The 20,112-nt window shown below is 43.6% G+C and overlaps 1 protein-coding gene across 8 annotated transcripts in view; it reads left to right on the forward strand.

Annotated features, from left to right (window-relative positions):
* Nucleotides 1-19,707, forward strand: part of ARHGAP40 (Rho GTPase activating protein 40) — a 74,898-nt gene extending 55,191 nt beyond the window's left edge. For 6 of the 8 annotated variants that reach the window (XM_084645766.1, XM_084645767.1, XM_084645765.1 and 3 more), the window contains 12 exons: nt 1,645-1,723; nt 2,875-3,035; nt 4,071-4,236; nt 4,597-4,688; nt 4,799-4,876; nt 5,142-5,301; nt 7,199-7,281; nt 8,426-8,632; nt 9,264-9,404; nt 11,006-11,166; nt 12,643-12,698; nt 16,042-19,707. In XM_084645766.1, the coding sequence (XP_084501892.1) occupies nt 1,645-1,723; nt 2,875-3,035; nt 4,071-4,236; nt 4,597-4,688; nt 4,799-4,876; nt 5,142-5,301; nt 7,199-7,281; nt 8,426-8,632; nt 9,264-9,404; nt 11,006-11,166; nt 12,643-12,698; nt 16,042-16,148 (1,491 nt within the window). In that variant the 3' untranslated portion in view covers nt 16,149-19,707. The remainder of the gene's footprint in view (nt 1-1,644; nt 1,724-2,874; nt 3,036-4,070; nt 4,237-4,596; nt 4,689-4,798; nt 4,877-5,141; nt 5,302-7,198; nt 7,282-8,425; nt 8,633-9,263; nt 9,405-11,005; nt 11,167-12,642; nt 12,699-16,041) is intronic. The other 2 variants (XM_084645762.1, XM_084645763.1) reach the window with 2 other exon arrangements.
* The last annotated feature ends 405 nt before the right edge of the window (nt 19,708-20,112 follow it).

The raw sequence follows: 20,112 nt of genomic DNA on the forward strand, positions 1-20,112 counted from the left end.
AAGTTCACTGCATTCCAAGTCTTGAACCCAGATCCTGTGATTCCTCGTCCACTGCCTTAATCACAAAACTATCTCACTCAGAAAAAAGTCAGTGCAAGAGGCAGAGACTAACAATTGCAAACCTGGCTCCTGGTCCTATGATCAGACCCTCGCCCATGTTCCTGTTCCCCTTCAGATGCATGTTTCCTCCTGTTTCTAATGCTGTTCTTACTGTGAATTCTAGGTGCCACATTTGATCTAAGGAAAGTATTATGCCCAATAAATATGTCAACGGTGAGAGTTATCCTGCAGTTTTGCGGTCAATGGGAGTCCAGCTGTTGACTTCAGTAGGGGCAGGTTCAGGGCCTATGAAGGAACCACTCATGCTCCAATAGATCAAAACCAGCAAGGACTCTTAATTTGCTTCACAATGACAAAATTTCCTTATCTGAGTTCTCTACCGGTATTTTCAGTGGGTGTGGCATTGCAGTCTGCCTTGACCTCCTATTTACATCTCTGAAGCAGCATTTTTAGTCCTCAAAACAACTTGCATTTCTAGCATAGCTTTTCACACACATGCATGCACCCGCATTGTTCACAGAATAGGCACGCCAGGTTGGAAAGGACCATGGTACTCTGATGTCATTCTGTGTGCTTGTTAGGTACAGGACTGTAGTTGCTAAGTCACTGGCCAGCTATATCCAAGGTTAATCAACCATGTATTTTGTTCAAGAAAAGAAGTAAAATCTTTCTCTGCGCCTGGATGATTTTACTTATTTGCAATGGCTCAGCATAGGTTCCTTATTCTTTATTGCTGAGTTAACTGGACACTAAGATCATTGCAATTGGAGCTAATTAGAAGGTCTTGATTAAAGTTTTTGAGGTAAAAAACTTGAATGAAAATATTTTTTCCTGTTTCACAGCCAGCTCTGTTGACCATGGGATTTTATCAGCATGTCCTTAGGAGGCATCTGGGATCACACTAATTTTTTAGACACATGTCACTTCAGGGACCTATATAACTTGTGGCAAAGAGATGCATTATTGTAGAGCAGACAAAAGGGAAACATTGTGTTGCTTAGTCTGCTTAGTGCATTTTCATCCATGTGGCTAAATGGCATATAATTGAAGAAAGTGACTTCTCCTCAAAGGCCAGTATTCCATAGATAGATCACGCTGTGGGTGGATGTCACAGGAGCTGTTTGAATGAAAACTGACTGCTGATTGGTGCATTTTGACAGACAGAACACTTAAACTAAATAGATATGTCCACTGACTCCTGAAGCTGTGAAAGAGTAAGAATTGGTGATTTAACAATGGTGTGAGTGTACGGGTTATGGAGGGAGGGGCAGGGAGAGGAGTGCTAATTGCAGGTTTCTGCTGCTGAAGAAAGTAGCTATAGATACTCTAAAACTAAGACATGTACCCTGAGGTTTGTGAAGCATTTTATTTCATAGCAGTTTTTAAGTGATTGTCACATCCATGACAGACCTTTCAGATTTCAGACCTTTCAGATTTCAACTCAACCAAATGGCATTGTTATAGCTCTTCCATGGTAGAGAGCAAGATTATTTGGCATGTTACTTTTTGCCAAAACGAGGATGCCCCATGTTGGTCTCTTATCTGCTCTGCATGTGGCATATTGTGTTCCATCCTTTTTTCTAGGAGATGGTAGTGGAGATGGAGGAATCCGACAAGAATCGGTGTCAGCACAGTGTGGAGACTTCAAACTACGCTCAGAAACGTAAGGCGGTTTTACTGTATTGTAAATCTACAGTGTGTCATTGACGTTAAGGAAGGGAGTATGTTTTGGGAACAGAGCATCTATGATAAGCTCTTTTTCACAATATAAAAACACAAGCAAATATCCCTCTGCCTTCTTTGTTAGCAGCAGTGGAAAACTAAGAGCTGTACCTGCACCACTTCCATCAGAATCTCATCCCTTTATAAGGGATTAAAACATACACATGAGATATAATTCACTCTGCTGTTTAATTTCTCTCCTTTCACGTATGCAAAGGCCAAGGTTTAGAACTGTTCAAGTTTCGGGTTTTCCTAATTGATCCTTGGCTTAAAAGAAGTCAGGGAGTGCAGCACTTGTTTACACTTTGAATTAGTAACTGACTTTGGAGTCAACCTGGCAAACACAATATTCAGATAATGTGCAACTGCGTACATGAATTGACCTTTGTTTATCATCTCCAACAGCAAGGAAATTCCTAGGTAGGGCTAAAAATCCAGGAGGGAAAGGCTTCTAATCTAAATTCTTAAACGGCTTTGCCTCCAGTATTAAAGGTTCTGAGAAGAGTGTTATCTTTATGTAACACACATCCTACGTGCTATGATATCTAGGTTCAGTGCCATCTGGTAATGGCAGAGCATTGGCCTAGATTTTTTTAACCCAAACATTTAATCTGTCATGGGTTTGCTAGACCTGTCCCAATGCAAAAATAGTGTTGTGTAGTGTTGGTTTTTTTAGAGGATAAAGTTTATGGAGTAATATCACATTGTTACAGACCTGGGCAGTTGCTATGGATTGTGAAAATAAGTAGTTTGAGATTAACGCATGCTATCATACCAAAATCAATTGTGTGTCTTATATTTAAGAAGTTGTCCATCTAGACATTCATTCATTTCAAGGTCGTCTTAGACATGTTGCGTGTCGCTGACCTGGTAGATCGTAGATATAATATGACTTTAAGCCAGTCTATCCTGTTGAACATGGACATAATACTGTGTGCTGACAAACCTTGCCCAGCTCAAATACCCACGGAAGTTGTTTGTTTATGGTGGCTCCACAAGTCTTGCACTTTAATACACATTCCTAGGTTAGTTTGCCCATGTGTCCCCTTTGCTTTCCAAACTTCCTCAACTAAGAGATTCTTTTATCCATAGCAGATTCAAGGGGACTCCAGGATTTTCCTTGCATGCTCGGAAGCCCTGGAAAAGAGGAGATATTCTGTACTGACATTGCCTACTCGGAGCAAGCAGCCATTTTGCTCAAGGGATCATTTGTACGGGAGTCTAGGAGGATAAAGGACGAGAGCGCCCTAACTGTAAGGGCTTTAAGGCACTTCTCCCCTCAGAACCTGTTGAACTCCCCTCTTATAGAGAGAAGCCTTGGGAACTTAGTTCACTTTGTGTTTTCAGGGTATTAAACAGGTTAGACTTCTGGGTAAGCATAGCAGAACTGTGTACGTGTGAATGGGGGAGTTCATGTGCTTGTAATGCAATGATAAGTAAAAGGAACTGTGTTGTGGTAGAAGTCAGGAAAGGTGGTATCTCTGCATCAAATCTTAGCTGATGTAACACCTACAGTTCTGCATTGTTGGTGTTTGGACCACTTGCATTTCCTCTTTTCACTGTACATTAGAGGAAGGATAATAACCAGACCCAAGGTACATGTTGGGGAATTTTGACTTGCATAGGAAAAGAGACTCTGTCAAAGCCGAATTAAGCTATTGGGCCCCTTTCTAAGTGCTACAGTGGATTGGGATGGTCTTGTGTACTGAATTTGCCTGACGAAATTGGGATCCCAAATAAGACAGCAATCAAGGAAAAGCAATGCTGAAGGGAGCAAGCTCTTCCAGAGCGTAACAAATCTTATTTATTTAAAACACACTTTTAGCAATTATCAGCCTGTCTTATGTGCATCCACCCTGAAATTGTAATCTGATTTAAGTCCCATCCAAACCGGTGGTGGTGCATTTTGACACTGCAAGTAGCTGAGCTACTCGTTCAACTCGTTCCGCTACACTATTGAGAGCTCTGGATGCAAAGCAGGCTGCAGCATGAAACTTTACAGCTGCTAGGAAACCTTCAGTTTAGGACTCTGGGGCAACCCCAGAGAAAGTGATTGCAGTAGTGGAGACAAGAGGTGGTGAATGCCTGGATAAGAACTTCCCTGGAGGTGAAGCAGAAGTAGTGAGTGGTATTCCTGGGCAGTGGTTTGTGGCTGGTGAGAGGCAGATTTACAGCCATAAGAGCAGTGGAAGGAAGTGGTAGGGACACAAAGGAATTCAAGACACAAGAAAATCAACAGAATTATCTGCATCAAACCTTACAAACTTCCTTCCATTCTTTCTCCCTAGCAGTTTAAGATCCCTAAGGGCAGGCTGGGAGTGACCCGGATAGGAGACTTATCTCCACAGGACATGAAGAAGATCCCCACATTGGCCCTGATTGAGCTGACGGCTCTCTGTGACATCCTGGGCTTGGAGTTAAAGAGGAACAAGGCAGCCAAACAAAAGGCAAAAGGTCAGTTCTATCTCAGTTCTTGTGATCAAAGCTGAACAATGGGTCTTGGTAACACTAGACTTCATTACAGACTCCCTTAGTCTAACCAACGTAAATCCAGACTGAAGGCTATTGAGATATTGACACACTTGCACAGCTGTCACTTGAGATCAGAACATGGGTCCATGTTTCTCACGGCTGCTCTCTGTGATTCTCCCCTATTCCCTTGCTCTGCTAATTACCGTTGTAGCTTCTGTTCCTCTCTTTCCTCCAGCAACTTGGGTATTGATAAAGTGTAGTTCTTGGTTGCAATAGAAGAAATGCCCCTTTTGATTTATAACTGTAGTAAAGAATTACAATCTGTATTGTCCTTTAATGCAGAGAATCGACTCTTTGGAGTTCCACTCAGCACTTTGTTGGAAAATGACCAAAAACTCATCCCCAACACCAAGGTCCCGCTGATTCTCCAAGCAGTAAGTTATCTTTAGAGTTCACTTGCACGTGATGGCTCCTTGGTCTTGAACCATAAGCTGAAACGGCTGCCTTCAGATCTTTAGCTGAGAGCTTTCTGTTTCCCTTGTAGTTGCTGTCATGTTTGGAAAAGAAAGGGCTTGACACTGAAGGCATCCTGAGAGTTTCAGGGTCGCAGACCAGGATTAAGGTACAGTCATTTGGGTAACACTGTAAAGTATGGGACTACATGTCAAGTGGTCATGTTGCATGAGCTTTATTTATGGTATCAGCCTTATTTAAAACAATCCCCACTCACCTTGCCAACACAATAGGGAGAACTCACTGCTGGGGAGCCTGCTAGTAGCCTACCTTGTGAGGCACTCTGCAGTGTGTGCCTTGTTGAGGGGTTGCCCTGTGCAAGATTCCCGTTCTGTTCGTTAGTGAAAGTGATGGGGTGTTTCCTCCCTATACAGAGCCTGGGGGAAAAGCTGGAAAGTGACTTCTATACTGGTCTGTTCCGCTGGGGTGAGGTCCGCCAGAACGATGTGTCTGGCTTACTGAAGAGGTTCATTCGAGAGCTGCCCACCCCTCTGTTGACAGCCGAGTATCTGCCGGCGTTCGCTGCTGTGCAAAGTGAGTTCTTTTCCAAGCAGCCTGGCCTTAGCAGCCTTGGTTTTTTTTCAAAGCTCTGTTGGTCGTGTGATCTCTTATTTGATATGTGCCACATAAGCGTTTGTGTTCTAGACAGATATGAACTAGGATCAGTCAAATACATATGGATGCTACACCCAGTGTGCTGAAAACACTAGATTCTTTCTTATTTCCAATAGTGTACAAAAGTTGTTTGCATGGCACTCAAGTATCCCAATAGTATTATTTATTACTGGTGTAACCATAGCACCTAGGGGCCACAACTCCGATCAGCGGCCCTGTTGTACCAGTCACTGTACAAACACATGGTAAAAATTAGCCTCTAAGATAAGACTGATAAAGGATGGGAGGGAAAATAGAAGCACAGACAGAGGAAGTGACTTGCTCCAGGTCAGACAGTAGGTCAGTGGCAGAACCAGGAATAGACACCAGCTCTCCTGAATCCCAGTCCTTTGCCACCCCCTCCCCCACTCCATGGACCACAATGCGTCCTCCATAGCCTGCCCTAACACATGGATTGCTCGCCTCTGGACAAGACACCCACCCTCCCATCCCCCCTCCTGGTTCTCAGCTAGAACATGGCTTTTGTCTCAAAATGTGTTGCTTCCATAAACACAGAAGAATGTGGCACCAGTTCACTTTTCAATCCATCTAGTGTCGTGTATTTTTCAAGTCTTGCAGGTGCTGTAGTGGAATATAAATGCATTATTAAATTAGTTAATTTTTATTAATGCTGTCTCCCCAAACTCACTCGTTCCCTAGTTTTCTGTACGTGTTGTCTCTCTGCCTCTGGAGAAAATACGGAGTAGCGGTTGGAGCACATTCTAGGAATCTGGTTTCTTGGGTGCTGCTAGTGGCTTTGCCACAGAGTTGCTATCTTAATTAAAGCAAATCACAACCTCAGTGCTTCTGTTGACCCATCTCTGAAACGGTTACAATCTATCTATTCACAGGGATGCTGCAAGCTCAGTTAATTCTGTAAAACACTCTCACGTTTCAGTAGTGCCTATCCTAGAATCGAAATAATGTACTGAGGTTCTTTGGAAAAATTTGCCTTCAGATTTAGGAACCTAATTGTCATTTTTCAAAAGTGACTTACTCTCTGAAGTTTCTTGGAGAGTCAGTAGGCTTCAGGCTTCTAAGGGCTACTCTGCCTGGTGCTGCAGTCTGAACTTCGGGGGTGTGAACTGTAGAGTGCTTTAACTGTCCTTTATAGACCCTACTATGGCTTTTAGCTCAGCCAGTTGGCTTTTAGCTCATGTGGTAGAGGCTCATGCACTAAGCTCCAGAAGCCCTAGATTCGATCCCATCCGCTGCCGACTGCAGTCTGTCGGTGTTACACCTGCAGGTCTCGCTCATGGTTTGGACATTAACAATTTAAACATCTGTCACGTTTACAGAGTGTGCTGCAGGGGGAGGGATAGCTCACTGCTTTGAGCATTGGCCTGCTAAACCCAAGGTTGTGAGTTCAATCCTTGAGGGGGCCATTTAGGGATTGGGGCAAAAACTGGGGATTGGTCCTGCTTTGATCAGGGATTGGACTAGATGACCTCCTGAGGTCCCTTCCAACCCTGATATTCTATGATTCTACTAAAGCAAACTAAATACGGGGCAAGTTAGAGGGTTCTACACTTCATACCCCCATAGTCGAGACTGCAGTACCTTGTAGACAAGCCCTAAATCACTTAAATGTTTTGGAAAGTTTTACCCCTGCGATTTTCCCATATTCGTGGTATGTGTTTCACAACAGGGAACCAGCATGTTCAGAACTCTGATTCCATGTGGGAGCCAGGTGGATTTAGAGTTTAACTAGACTCAGATTATTTTGTATGTATGTTGTTGCTGTTTGATGTGACATAGTACATTCTCCCTCCTGTAGATATCCCAGACCTGAAGCAGAGATTGCAAGCTCTCAACCTGCTTATCCTGATTCTGCCAGAGCCCAACAGAAACACCCTAAAGGTAATAACCATCTTCTACTGTATCAGTTGTGTGAGAGAATGTGAATCCTTCCAGAGAACCTATGTCTTAATACCTCATGTATTAAGAGATGTATAAGCAATATGGACTTATTCTTTTGATCTCGCGTCAACTCCATTAATTTGTCTAGGTGTGGATGCCTGGAGCCAAACAAACTCCTGTGTGGGTTGAGTAGGATTGCCAAATTTATGAATGCAAATGCAGAAGCAGCAGGAGTCATGCCTTGTCAGGGTGCATCTCTTATGCCCATGTTTAAATATCTGGCTCTTCCTATTAGAATATCCATTGACCAAAGTCTCCTTAGCTCTTGGATACCAAGATGCAGCTGATCTTTGTGATTCTTATATAATATCTGTTTAAAACATGGAGAAAAGTGCTGCAGAACTTTTAACTTTCTACCCCCTACGGATCAGACTGCACTAAAATCCCTTCCTCTCCTATGCAGCTAATTTTGAACAAGAGAATGTTGTTTCTGGGGCAGTTTTGTGGCAGTGCAGGACATTTGGCTTTTACTTCTGTTTTCTAGCAGTTTGGGGACCCAGGTGTCCTGAGTACTGCAGAAGCCATGTCCTTAATTCCCACAAGTATCTCCCAAGTCACCCGATACTGCCGCCTCCAGATGATCAAGTTGCTATATCTCCATAGTCCTGCAGAACTATTGTAACTTTAAAACTCAGGCTCAATTGGTCAAATGATCTAGTGTTCTGAGGTAGCTTGGGATGGCTTATGGTTTTGGGTAGAAACAGGAGACGCTTGTCTGTTTCATCGGAGTGAAGCTTTGAATTTTGAGGGGTCTTTGGAATCTGAAATTCAGAGTGAATTCCAAAGGGTGCAGCCTTCCATGGGTCAGGAAAGAAGACCTTGTCTGCCTTGTTGTCTTTCCTGACTTATGGATTTGACGCCCCAAAAGCCACCACCACAGCTTGGTGTACAACTAATTGATGACTTCTTAGTGCTAGGACCTGACGACCAAGCCCACTTACACTTGTGATTTGCATTCAGGTCTCCAGAAATGAAAGGCTATTGACATTAACCAACTAAGCCACGCAGCACTTGCCCAAGCAGGTTTGCTGAATCGTACTGTTCACAGATGTCTTGAAAACACATGTCTTTCTCCCTCTTTCAGACTCTGCTGGAATTTCTCAGTAAAGTGGTTGCTAGGGAGAAAAAGAACAAAATGAATCTCTGGAATGTTTCCACAGTCATCGCTCCAAATCTCTTCATGCATAAAGGACTGGCGAATAAGATCCCAGAAGGGAAGGAGAAACAGCTGGCAGAGGGGGCAGCCGATGTTGTGCGGATGATGATCCATTACCAAGACTTGCTTTGGACTGTAAGTCACATGGCTGTTTGTTGGGTGATAGCAACCTGTGCATTAACCAGCCCGGGACGTGACTCAGAAGAATGAGATAATCCTGGAGATCTTAAAGGAAACCGAGCTCTGTAGACAAAAGTTGTTTGGCTAAGCTCTGTTGCTGTCTTTGCTGTTCTTAAGGCACATAGGCAAAATATTATGCCTACGGAATGTTGTTTTTTAGGGGCTTTTCCCTATTTACAGTAAAAGTCTTTGAAAGTCTCTCTGATTTCTCTGCAGGTGACCTGGCCTGTGGAGATATGTATAAAGCCACTTGTTTAAAAAGAAACAAAGCCACCAAAAGTCCCCTAAAGAGCACTGGACATTGCAGAAGTAACTTTCTGCAGATGCTCTAGGAGGCATTCTTCTTCCTCAGCGTTGAAAGTGGGTGGGAATGTGCCACCCTGCACTCATTATGTTCTCTTAACCCTATCAACCTTTCAATGTAGGGAAAACTTACACATGCTCCAGTGTAACTGTCAACGTATATTGAAGCCCAGTGCTTTCTGAGCATCTTTCTTTATAGAATAACTGTCTAGTCCTTGAATGTATCCATCCACACGCCCCTCTCCATTGGTTCTATTTATTGGTTTGTTTTTATTTCCCTTAGATCTCCTCTTTCCTGGTAGCTCAAGTGAGAAAACTGAATGAGAGCAGCAGCCGGAGGTACCAGTTCTACGATAAACGAATCAAAAACTTGCTACGGAAGATTCACATAGACAAGGACAAAGTGGAGAAGAACCAGGCAGAAGTAAGCTGAACCCTCTGAGGATGGGGTTGAATGAGGATTTCCCGTTAAAGGTCCCCTCATGAGCAATGAGTGTATGCCAACGGGTTAAATTTCTCCTTAAACAACATTTAAAGAGAAACAGACAAAAACATTATCTCACTGGCTTGCTGCAAAACACACCCAATTCCCCTTACTAAACTGCGCAAATGCTGTGGCCTAGATGCCATGGGCTCTCAGGCTTGTGTGTGAGGAGGGAAATCTGAAATGTTGGCGGTTGAATCTTGTCTTCTCAGCTGTACCAAGTGTAAACTTGACACAACTGAGGGTCTGGCCCTGTATGTTCACAATGGACATACTGGCTCATCTTACCGATACACACTGGCTTTTATTACAAGTGCCAGCTAGAAATTCTAGAAACCTAGAGATGAGGGCAGCAGCCTTCAGGTACCTGTCAGTCTCTCCTGCCCTGCTTTTGTGCTTCCAAACACTTGTTCTGATCAGTAGGGTTGCATGACACCAGCGTTAATGAGTACAGGTGCGTGCAGTGGTGCTGGATATTAGCAAACAATAAGGCTTGTAGGAAGTGAGACAATACGAAGAAATAATAGTGATTCACTGCACTTATTTCCGTACCAATTTCTTTCATATGGGTGGTGACAGACCCTTTCCAAACTCTATTTAAAACAGTTACTAAATGGGAGTGTGTGTCTGTCTCTCTTTTTTTTTTTTTTTTCAAAGGGAAAATGTGCCAAAATTAGGAAGTGATGCACAGACTGGTATACTTGCAAATTTTGGCTTTTACTATTAAACATTTAGAAACCACAAATCAATTAAACAAAAGGGACAGGTCACCTCTCAAATCCCGCATTACAGAATGCATGTTATCACTGTTGAAAAGCTGCTACTTTCTAGAGTTGGCAACTATGCATCTGGTATGGAGCAAGCAGAGGTATAATTGAAGCACGAAGAACTGTGTGCATTGGGACATCAATTATCAAATTTTTAAAGGGCTGTGCAGGGAATGGAAGTTCAGTTTTATGAACAATTTTGAGACTGACATTTTGGCTTTGTTCTGATTGGAACCAAAACTGAAATTTTTTTGAAATTCTCTTAACGAAAACAAAAAAAATCAAAATGTTTTGTTTGGAAAATGTTGCAATGGGGCATTTCAGTGCTTTCAGAACTCCTTTTCCATTTTTCTTCCAAAAATGAAATTCCGGCAAAATCAGCCCAATTTCACTAAGCTTTTCCATTTCAGTGGAACTGACTATTCTGACAGAAGATCGCTACGTCAAAGTTTCTATACCAGCTTTAACGCCCATGCCACTCAGGACCACCAGAGGGCACCCACACTTAATTCTGATCCAAATTCTATCCAAGACCAACAATTCTATCCTTGGCTACAATATTAAAACAAAAGTCAATCTCTTTAATCTTCACTGCTTTTAGACAGTTCTGTATTTTCACATCTCAGTCTGGTGTAAATCCCATCAATGGGCCATTGGATTTGTACTTGTACAATGATTTCCCATCTCTGTTTAGAAAACTGGCATCTTTCTTGTTCTAAATTGTCAGTGTCTTTCTTTTAAAACCATTTCTCTCCCCCGACCCTTTATTTTTAGCCTTCCAAGATCGTGAAAGTCCAGACATCTCTGTTACTGAAGGATTCACTGGAGGTTCACTTGAACAATGGAACCAAAGCTGCAGATGTCCTAAGGCAGTTTCAGAAACACCTCAGCCAGAACGGCTGGAGTATTGTCAACAAAGTCAGCCTCATCAAACAGTAAAAGGCTTTTTCTTGTGTTTCCATATGTTTCTCTTGCAGGGGTGGGAGGCTGGAGGGGGGAGAGAGGTTATATAGCAGGGGCGGGAAAACTTTTTGGCCTGAGGGTCACGTCGGGTTTCCAAAACTGTATGGAGGGCCGGTTAAGGGAGGCTGTGTCTCCCCGAACAGCCAGGCGTGGCCCGGCCCCCACCTCCTATCCCTGCTTCTCGCCTCCTGACTGCTCCCCCGGGACTCCTGCCCCATCCACCGCTCCCTGCCGCCCCATCCAACCCCCCCACATTCCTGACTGCCCCTCCCCACCCCCCCGGACCTCTGCCCCATCCAACCCCCTGTTCCCCGCCCCCTGACCACCACCCTGAATTCCCCTGTCCTCTATCCAACCCCCCACCCCCTTACAGTGCTGCCTGGAGCACTGGTGGCTGGCGACACTGTAGCCGCACCGTGCAGCACAGAGCACCGGGTCAGGCTGTGGCTCTGCAGCTGCGCTGCCCGACTGCCCAGAGTATTGCGCCAGCGGCGTGCTGAGGCTGCGGGGGAGGGGGACCAGCGGGGGAGGGGCCGGGGACTAGTTTGCCCCCCTCTGTTATATAGTGACTACGTTCAGTGGCTCCGTCTGGTTTGCTGTTTAAACCTTTTGAAGTGTGTTTGGGGGTGGGGGAGGAAACCCTAATCTCCCTTTTGATTTGTGACTGCGTCGTCATGTGGGCTTTTGGGGATGTGGAGCAGCTATTGGTTTGCTGCCCCCAGGTTGCTAGAGAGCAGGTGAACTGTAACAATACATGCAGGATCCTCTTGGGGGTGAGGAGTGGACGCCTTCCGGGGAGTGTGGGGAGCCCTTAGTGGCTTCCATTTCAAAGATTGCAGTAAACCAGGAGAAGTGGTGTCAGCTTTCCTTAGAAGCTAAAATATCACCCTTTGTGCTAATCCAGACAGTTTCTTGTGTCTGACAGTGTTTTCAGGAAGCACACACTGATGCATCTCTTGCACCACATCCCTAAGCAGAGCATGTCCAGGCTTAGGAGAGCAGGGGAGAAGGCAATCAAAGCGGTCACGTTAGACTGGAAAGCATTAGCACTAATATCCCAATGACCAGCTGCCATCCCTGCCAAAGGCTGCTGCAGGGTTCCTTACACCGACGAGTGCTGCTCAAATAGGCTGTCAGTCCAAGGTGGATGCTGCTGATAGACATTGATTTTGTGCCTTTTATTTTCTGTCTGAGAAGCTAGTCCTTTGCCAGCCCTTGTGGGTCTCATAGCAGTGAAGAAGTCTGCCTTGCTTCAGTCTTGATTCTTGGGTGAGCTTTTCAAGAGTTGCACTCCTAGAGCATGAGGGGAGTCTACTACCCTATGCCCTGTAGCTTCCCTTATCCCTGCGGTCCTTAGAAACATGAACTGCTGAGTTGGATGCGATTGTTCCGGCCTGCCTTGTGCAAAGCCCAATTACAATGTTGTGTTTCTTCTTTGTCTCCTGCAGCAATGGTGCTGTCGAGTCAATGAACCTGCTCCTCTACGAAGTAGGCGGCAATATAAGTATGTGAGATTGGATGCTGAACAACTACAGATCTCTTCTTGGTGCTGGGGCGTTAATGGGAAATTAAGAAAGAGAGTCCGGCTGAGGGAGAGGGTTCTGATAAAGGTGGATCAAAACAGTTCTCCCCATGGGTGAAATTCACCCCAAGTACACAGGACCCATACGAGACCCTCTGCCACTTAAGCGGTTCAAAGAGTCCTCAAAGTGGTTACCCAGGCAATCCATCTTGATATAGAGGGGAATCATTTAAAAAATGGGCCCAATAAGCAATGTTAAAGCCCAGACAGTCCAAAGTTGTGGTCAACTCCCCTTGAGAACAGGGCCATTTGGAACAATGGGAGCTTGTGGGTGCTGAGCTCTTTGTAAAAGTGGTCCACTTGGCTCAGATGCCTACAGTAGAGATCTCTTGAAAATATGACCCTAAAATAGTTACGCTTTCTAAAGAAACTCCTCTGAAATGCAGCAGAACAAGGTACATGTCTACTACTTTTCACGGTGATACAAAGGCTTTTCTGGCACTAGTTCTGAATGACCTGCAGAACTTGCTTGTGGCTTTAACCCTGAGTTACACAGATATCCAGAGCAATGCCATCCCATCCTTTGCCATCCTCCAATTCACATACTGGTTTTCTAACCAAACCCAACTTTATTCTTGTAAATCAGTCTCCATTGTACAGCTCGTCCTGTTTAAAGACCAAGACTGCAGCATTAGTAAAATGGGCCTGTACCATAATATGATGTACAGTATCATATATTAAATATTCAAGGAGAAGGCTAATGCTGCTGGAAGGCTTGCTCACTAATGAACTAGTAATAACCTGTTTGGGTTGTCTTTCCCTCATAGCAGCTGTCTCAACAAGTTCAAGGTTCTAGTTCAGGGGTGGGCAAACTACGGTCCACGGGCCAGATCTGGCCCGTCAGGGCTTTGGATGCGGCCTGCAGGATTGCCACCTCCGTGGTGCTGCAGGCCCTGTGCCACTCCTGGAAGCTGACAGCACCACATCCCTGTGGCCCTTTGCGGGGAGTGGGGTAGAGGGCTCCACGTGCTGCCCTCACCTGTGGGTACCTCCCCCCGCAGCTCCCGTTGGCTGGGAACAGGTAACTGTGGCCAATGGGAGCTTCGGGGGAAGTACCCACAGGCGAGGGCAAAGCGTGGAGCCCTCTGCCCCCCTCCCCCAGGGGCCGCAAGGACGAGGTGTCGGCCGCTTCCAGGAGCAGCGTGAGGACAGGCAGGCAGGGAGCCTGTTCTGGGCCCGGTGCATGCCGCTGCCACCCTGGAGCCGCTCCAGTTAAGCGGCACCGGACTGGAGCCTACACTCCAGCCTCCTGTGGCACCCCGCACTCCTCCTGCACCCCGAACCCCTGCCTTGAGCCCCCTGCCACACCCTGCTCCCATCCTGCACCCTGAACCCCTGCCTTGAGCCCCCAACCCCTTGCCCTGAGCTCCCTCCCGCACTCTGCACCCCCTGCCCCAGCCCTGTATTCATGGCCCTGCATGCAGTTTCCCCACCCAGATGTGGCCCTCGGGCCAAAAAGTTTGCCCACCACTGTTCTAGTTGGTCACTGCTTGTCTTGTGAGGACTGATAAGGTTTGGTATGGTATTAGGAATCTTTAAAGATTGGCCTCTCCTAATGAGTACAGAGGACATGGAAGTTGGGCAACGTGGACTAAGCATGAAGATGGAGTTTCTGTAATGCCCATCTATAATGGGTTACAGGATTGTCAGGAGAATAACTCGATCTAGCAGCAGAGGTCTGCCTTTAATGCGTCTCCATTATAATATCAACAGAAGACAAAGGACTTTGCCTGCTTGATAGAAACAACTAAATTCTTTCTACCAGATCCAAAGGCTGCGAGTGATTTGTATGAAGACCAAAGCTAGGAATGAGGGTGGTAGGCTGATTCTCTGTAATGACTTAAATTGGCAACAAGAGTGCATCTGTTCAGGAATGTTTACCAAGTCATATGCTGGAGGATGGCCCAGTAAATGTCATTTATTCCAAGGGACACTGTCAACTTACTCCAGAACTTAAAAACAAACACACACAACACTGGAAAATTTTTCATGATCTAGAATGAACTTAATTTTTTTTGTTAGCTGCCAGCTCTTTATTAAAAATACACAGAACTGTTGGTAAGACAAATTATTGTCACGTGTAAGTATTAGAGGGTGAGGTATCTAACCACATGCCTCTCTTTAAGCTCATGATGTTGACTTTAATGAGAAATACTCACATGCTTAACGTTAGACACATGCTTATTACCTTGCTGAGTCAGGGCCATACTTCCATAGTTAATATAGTCAGTAAATTGCTGCATTACTCTTAATGCTTCTATTCTGGTCTGCCATTTCTATACGCGGCAAAACTGTGTAAGGAAAGTAAAAGGTAATCTGTTCTCTGGTTGATTTTAAAAAAGGATATATGTTGATTTCTGAAAGGTTGCATTGGCATATGATTAACGCAAAGACTCACTAGTGCATGAGAACTAGAAAGTGAAATGGACTAGAAACACATGTGAGAATTACAAATCTGGCTTTTAATTGACCATTATGATATGAAAAAAATGAAATAAAAAGCATAGATTATGAAAACTAAATTAAATAATACAAATTCTGTCATCTTTATAAGCTAAGGTAGCATTAGTAACACAGGTGAGGAAACTTCATTATTTAAAAAGTTTTTAAAGGGAAGATCAGGTTGTAACCCATTTCTGCGCTTAAACTTCTCCAAAACCGCTGCCTGCACACTCCGGCTATCTCTAAACTCAGAGTTGTACTGCTTTAAATACACCAGTATAATTAGTGGAACAACTCCTTTAGTGGGAGTGCAGTAATTTTGATTTCGCTTATTCCTGTATGGGAAAGGGAATAACTATATCTCTTTTATACCAGTATAACTGTTCACACTAGGACTTATACCAGTATAGTTATTTCAGTAAAAGAAATCAGTCCCATAACCAAATTGTTATACCAGTAAAACTTTCTAATGCAGACTAGGCCTCAGATCAGATTCCAGCAATGCACAAACAAGTGATAGAACTTCATACATGCAAAACCCATCACCAGCACTGAGGTGGAATTGTCTCTCTCATATCTGCAAGCATGAATGGTCCTGAAGGGCACGGGTAAAAAGTTCACAAATGAAAATCCGTTCTTAAAACTTGATCTGTGATGAGTCCACTTCTAAAAACAAGGACAGCTATTACTGATTTATGGAACTTGTTTGCTCTAAATAGCTATACATATATATTTGAATAGTGTTACACACAGGAAAAAGTAATAGCTATGGGACTGAGGGTGCAAAATACTTCTCTTTAAAATTTGTGTTTTTATCCAACAGGTGAACATTGCCTGGACCCAGATACATATCTCTTAGACTTGTACCAGATCAACCCCCATGCTGAATGGATTATAAAGCAAAATCCGTCCTTTCCACGGATGCTCTAGGAAAACATGAGTGAAAACAGACTTTTGTTTCAAGATTCTGGGTGGGAGCAGAAGGCTAGAACTTTTCTTAATGCGTTTGGCATCCCAGAATGGAGGAAGGTTGTTACTTTGGAGGGAAATAAGCAGTGTTGGTTTGGAATGTTTTTTACTATTTTAGTTACAGCAGGCTGAAAAAAGAGAGCACTTGAGAGTTGGTAACCAACGGAAGTCAACATTAGGTCACAGAATCCAGAGGGTGTGAATATTCTTAGTAAAGCACCTGCAAGCAGAGCTGCAAAGAAAGTGGAGGAGAGACCTGTCCTGGAGGAAGAACCTGGTAGAATGTCTCTTAATCCTTTTGGGTTTGCATTGTTCTTTATTTTGACCATGTCCTCATTTTGGAGGAGAGAGATGGTCAAATCAACTAGCACTATCAACCATCTAGTCTCCTTGTGTTGAATGTGTTAAGTTTTATGGACTTTTCAGTGAGCGTCACATGTACAGTGCTGGGAGAACTAGACTCGTTTCTCCCCCTCACCCCCCCACTCCTCAAGTCTTACGGTTTCTCTGAAAAGTGTTAGGATGCTTTTGGTTTTGTTTGTGGAGGGATGTAATGGATGCCCAGAGTGGCCAGATGTAAGGAGAGACTTGCATTCTTCATGTAACATCTACAGTTAAAGCTGCTCACAAGAAGAATTAATTGTTTCTGGAAAAACGTGGACTTGGTATCAGCTCTTCTCAGAGGGACCAACTGATAGAGGAGACATGCCGAGGTGCTTGCCTGTCCCTGCACATGTCCTTTTGGTAATGCACAGTGGAAATCGTAATAGATACACGCAGGATGTGAAGTGCTCCAATACTGAAAGGAAGACCAGCATCTAGTTTTGCTGCTTGATCATCTTTGTGAAACCTCACGGGTAAAAGGTGGCAGAGGAGAGATTCTGGAACTGTATTTGAGGATTTTTTTTATTGTATTTCAAAGAACTTTTGTCCTGATCTAGGAGCCAAACTGGGCTTGGTTTGAGTGTGGTAGATGACATGTTAAAGCCTGCAACATCAACATTAATGTGAGGTGTAATCTGACCTGGCCACAGCTCCATGCAGCTTCTCATAGTCCTTGCCAGGGTAAAGGTAATCTAAGTGAGGTGTGGAGATCATCTTTGACTACAAACTCCCTCAGGCAACTGTGGGCACTGAATCAGGCTCTTTTATACTGGCTGCAACCTTCCATGACTCTGGCGTGTGCATGCTGTGGGTTTGGGGAGAGCCCAGAATTGTTACGGCCTGTTTGGTAGCGTAAACATCTGTGTACTGGCTTCCTTAAGATTGGAACTGGAATGCAGCTCTGGAAGAATATCTCAGAAGTGTCACTGTCCTTACAGTGGTGCTGAAATCCCTAAAGAATGAGGGAGCCCACTATACACAATGATAGAATGTGGAATGTGCAGCAAATCTATCCACCTAACTCTACCCCCAGCAGGCAATATAATGTATTCTAAACATTCATGTGGCACAAACATGGCTGTCCTTCAAGTGTACTTCAGAAAGTCGTCTTTGGCCCATCCTTATCCACCCTGGAGACGATCTCAGTATTATTTCTTCAACTAATTGAATTGTTTCCAATGCCATCTGAACTGATCCTCTTTACTATTTTCTCAGGCTGATATTTAGCTGTTGCTCTTCCCTGTCTTGGAATCATAAAATTTCTTATAAGAGCACTTCAGATATAGATTTCTTTTTTCCATCCCAGTTAAATTCTTTTGAGAGGATTAAGGTGCTTGAGAAACAGCTGAGCCATATTCTGTTTAATTTTTTAGTTCTGATGTCGTTCCTGTATTTACGCTGCTGACTTTAAAATGTTGTCTGTATGAGAATGTCTGTTGTTTGTTTTTTTTAGATTAAAGCTATGATGTGCAGATGCACAGATTTGAGGGATCATTACTTTCATTTCTTCCACTCTCCTGATCCTCTTTTAAAGAACCTAAAAAACAATCTGAAATTGTAAGTGAAGCTTTTCAAAAGTGGCTAACGACTATGGTGCCTCAGTGTGTGTTTGTGTGTGTGTGTGTGTGTGGGGGGGGGGAATTACTTAAATTACCTTAGGGGGGCCTGGTTATCAGAGGATGGATGCTTCACAACTCCTGCAAATCAGGCTGCTCTTAGTTTGGGCCGTTAAAACCCAAGGGCCGCAAATTACTGGTCACTTCCAAAAATCTTGGCCAAAGTGATTGTTATGAACATTAGCAAAAGAACAAAAACACAGCCGAGATTTACAAAACGTGAATACAGTATTCTAAAGTAATAGCTGCTGCTGCATGGTGGCACGTTTTTGGATACCAGGGTACCATCTCATGAATGATGTGGGAGTTAGAAGTATATAGATGAGCCTATTCACGCCCTCCTACTAAAGGTGTTCGTACTGTAAGATGCACTCCTGATAGTTCTAAATCACGGGGCTTTCTTTTTTTTCTCCACCCATGGGCTACTATTCTAGGTGTCTTTGTTTATATATTCAATTTTTTTCAGTGTAAAACTTGTCTAGCGACATTTCAGAAGTCATTACAATATATCTCCAATCAGGAACTGGAGCAGAGCGTTCCTACCAGATACAAACAAATGACCGCCCTCCCTCCCAAGCAGATAAGCAGCTGACATTGCATTTCCCTCTTCTCCCAATCTCAGCCCAGTTGTTCAGAGAGATGACAAGATATGAACGCTTCAGAATGTTGGGAAATGCCGATCAATTGGTTGCTGGAGGTAATGTTTTAGAGCTCTCAGGAGGAGGGATACTCTACATCTAGGGCTAAATTTTTTTCAAAGTTTTCAAATATGTATACAAAACGCATGCCTCATTTGCATGCACAGTTAATTTAACTGAACATTCAAATGCTCCTCATCCATTTGCAGGTACAACTGTCTGGCTTGTGCAATCAAATTATAGATGTTTTGTGCACGTTTTTGAAAATCTGACATGTAAATGGCAAGTATAATTGTGTGCTTTGAGACAATAGAGGTTCTTTATACGTGAAAACACAAAGGGCATTGGCCAATGTAGTGGTGAATGAGATGTACTTGGTTAAAAATATATATATATATATAATATAGTTCAAGGTACAAAGACGGACAACAGCAGCAGCAGCAGGTGACTCTGCTTGCTTTGGTATGAGGAATATTTTATAGTGCTATAATAACTGTGCATTCTGAGTGGCTACAAGGGCTAGAGAGTGGGGACAAAGGAAAATGCTACTCCGTCACTTCTATAAAACAACTCATCTCTTTGTTTGGTTTGCTGAGAAACTCACCATGTGAAATAAGTGCTGTGAAAAAAGGTTGGGGGAATGTCTCATGAGGCAAATAGGCTAGGAATATAAAACTGTATTCAAATTGTATTTCAAACTCCTCCTCTCTGTCTATAGAATTGATGTTCTTTTGTATTTTCAGTTTCCTAGTTTTGTAAAAAAGACCAAGTCAGGTGAGGCTAGAACAATGTCACCACAATGTAAAAGTTTTGTTTTGAATGTTAGCTTTTATTAACTTTTTACAATATTTTTAATGCTGTATTTAAAATCCATTTAATCAATAAAGCAACAAAAGAATCATAAGATGTTAGATAAATGGCTTTCTTATGTCCCATGTTCCAGTGGCAGGGTATGAAATCCGCACTTAGGATGGGATAGCAACTATGAGCTTGACTGGACAAAAATACATTCATGCAACTATGTTTGTCTACTGGAGATACTAGCCCTATATTCTGATCTAAGTTACATGCTGGATTTATTAACTTCATTTGAAGACAGTGGCCCAAATTCAGTCTTAGAATCATAGAATCATAGAATATCAGGGTTGGAAGGGACCCCAGAAGGTCATCTAGTCCAACCCCCTGCTCGAAGCTTGGCAGGATACAGTGAGTAAAACTTTGTGCATTAATATTTTCAGGATTAGACTATAAACGGACAGATCCTTGTTCTATTGATGGTAATGGCAA

This window comes from Lepidochelys olivacea, assembly GCF_965140295.1.
Source record: "Lepidochelys olivacea isolate rLepOli2 genome assembly, chromosome: 13".
Lineage (NCBI taxonomy): Eukaryota > Metazoa > Chordata > Testudines > Cheloniidae > Lepidochelys > Lepidochelys olivacea.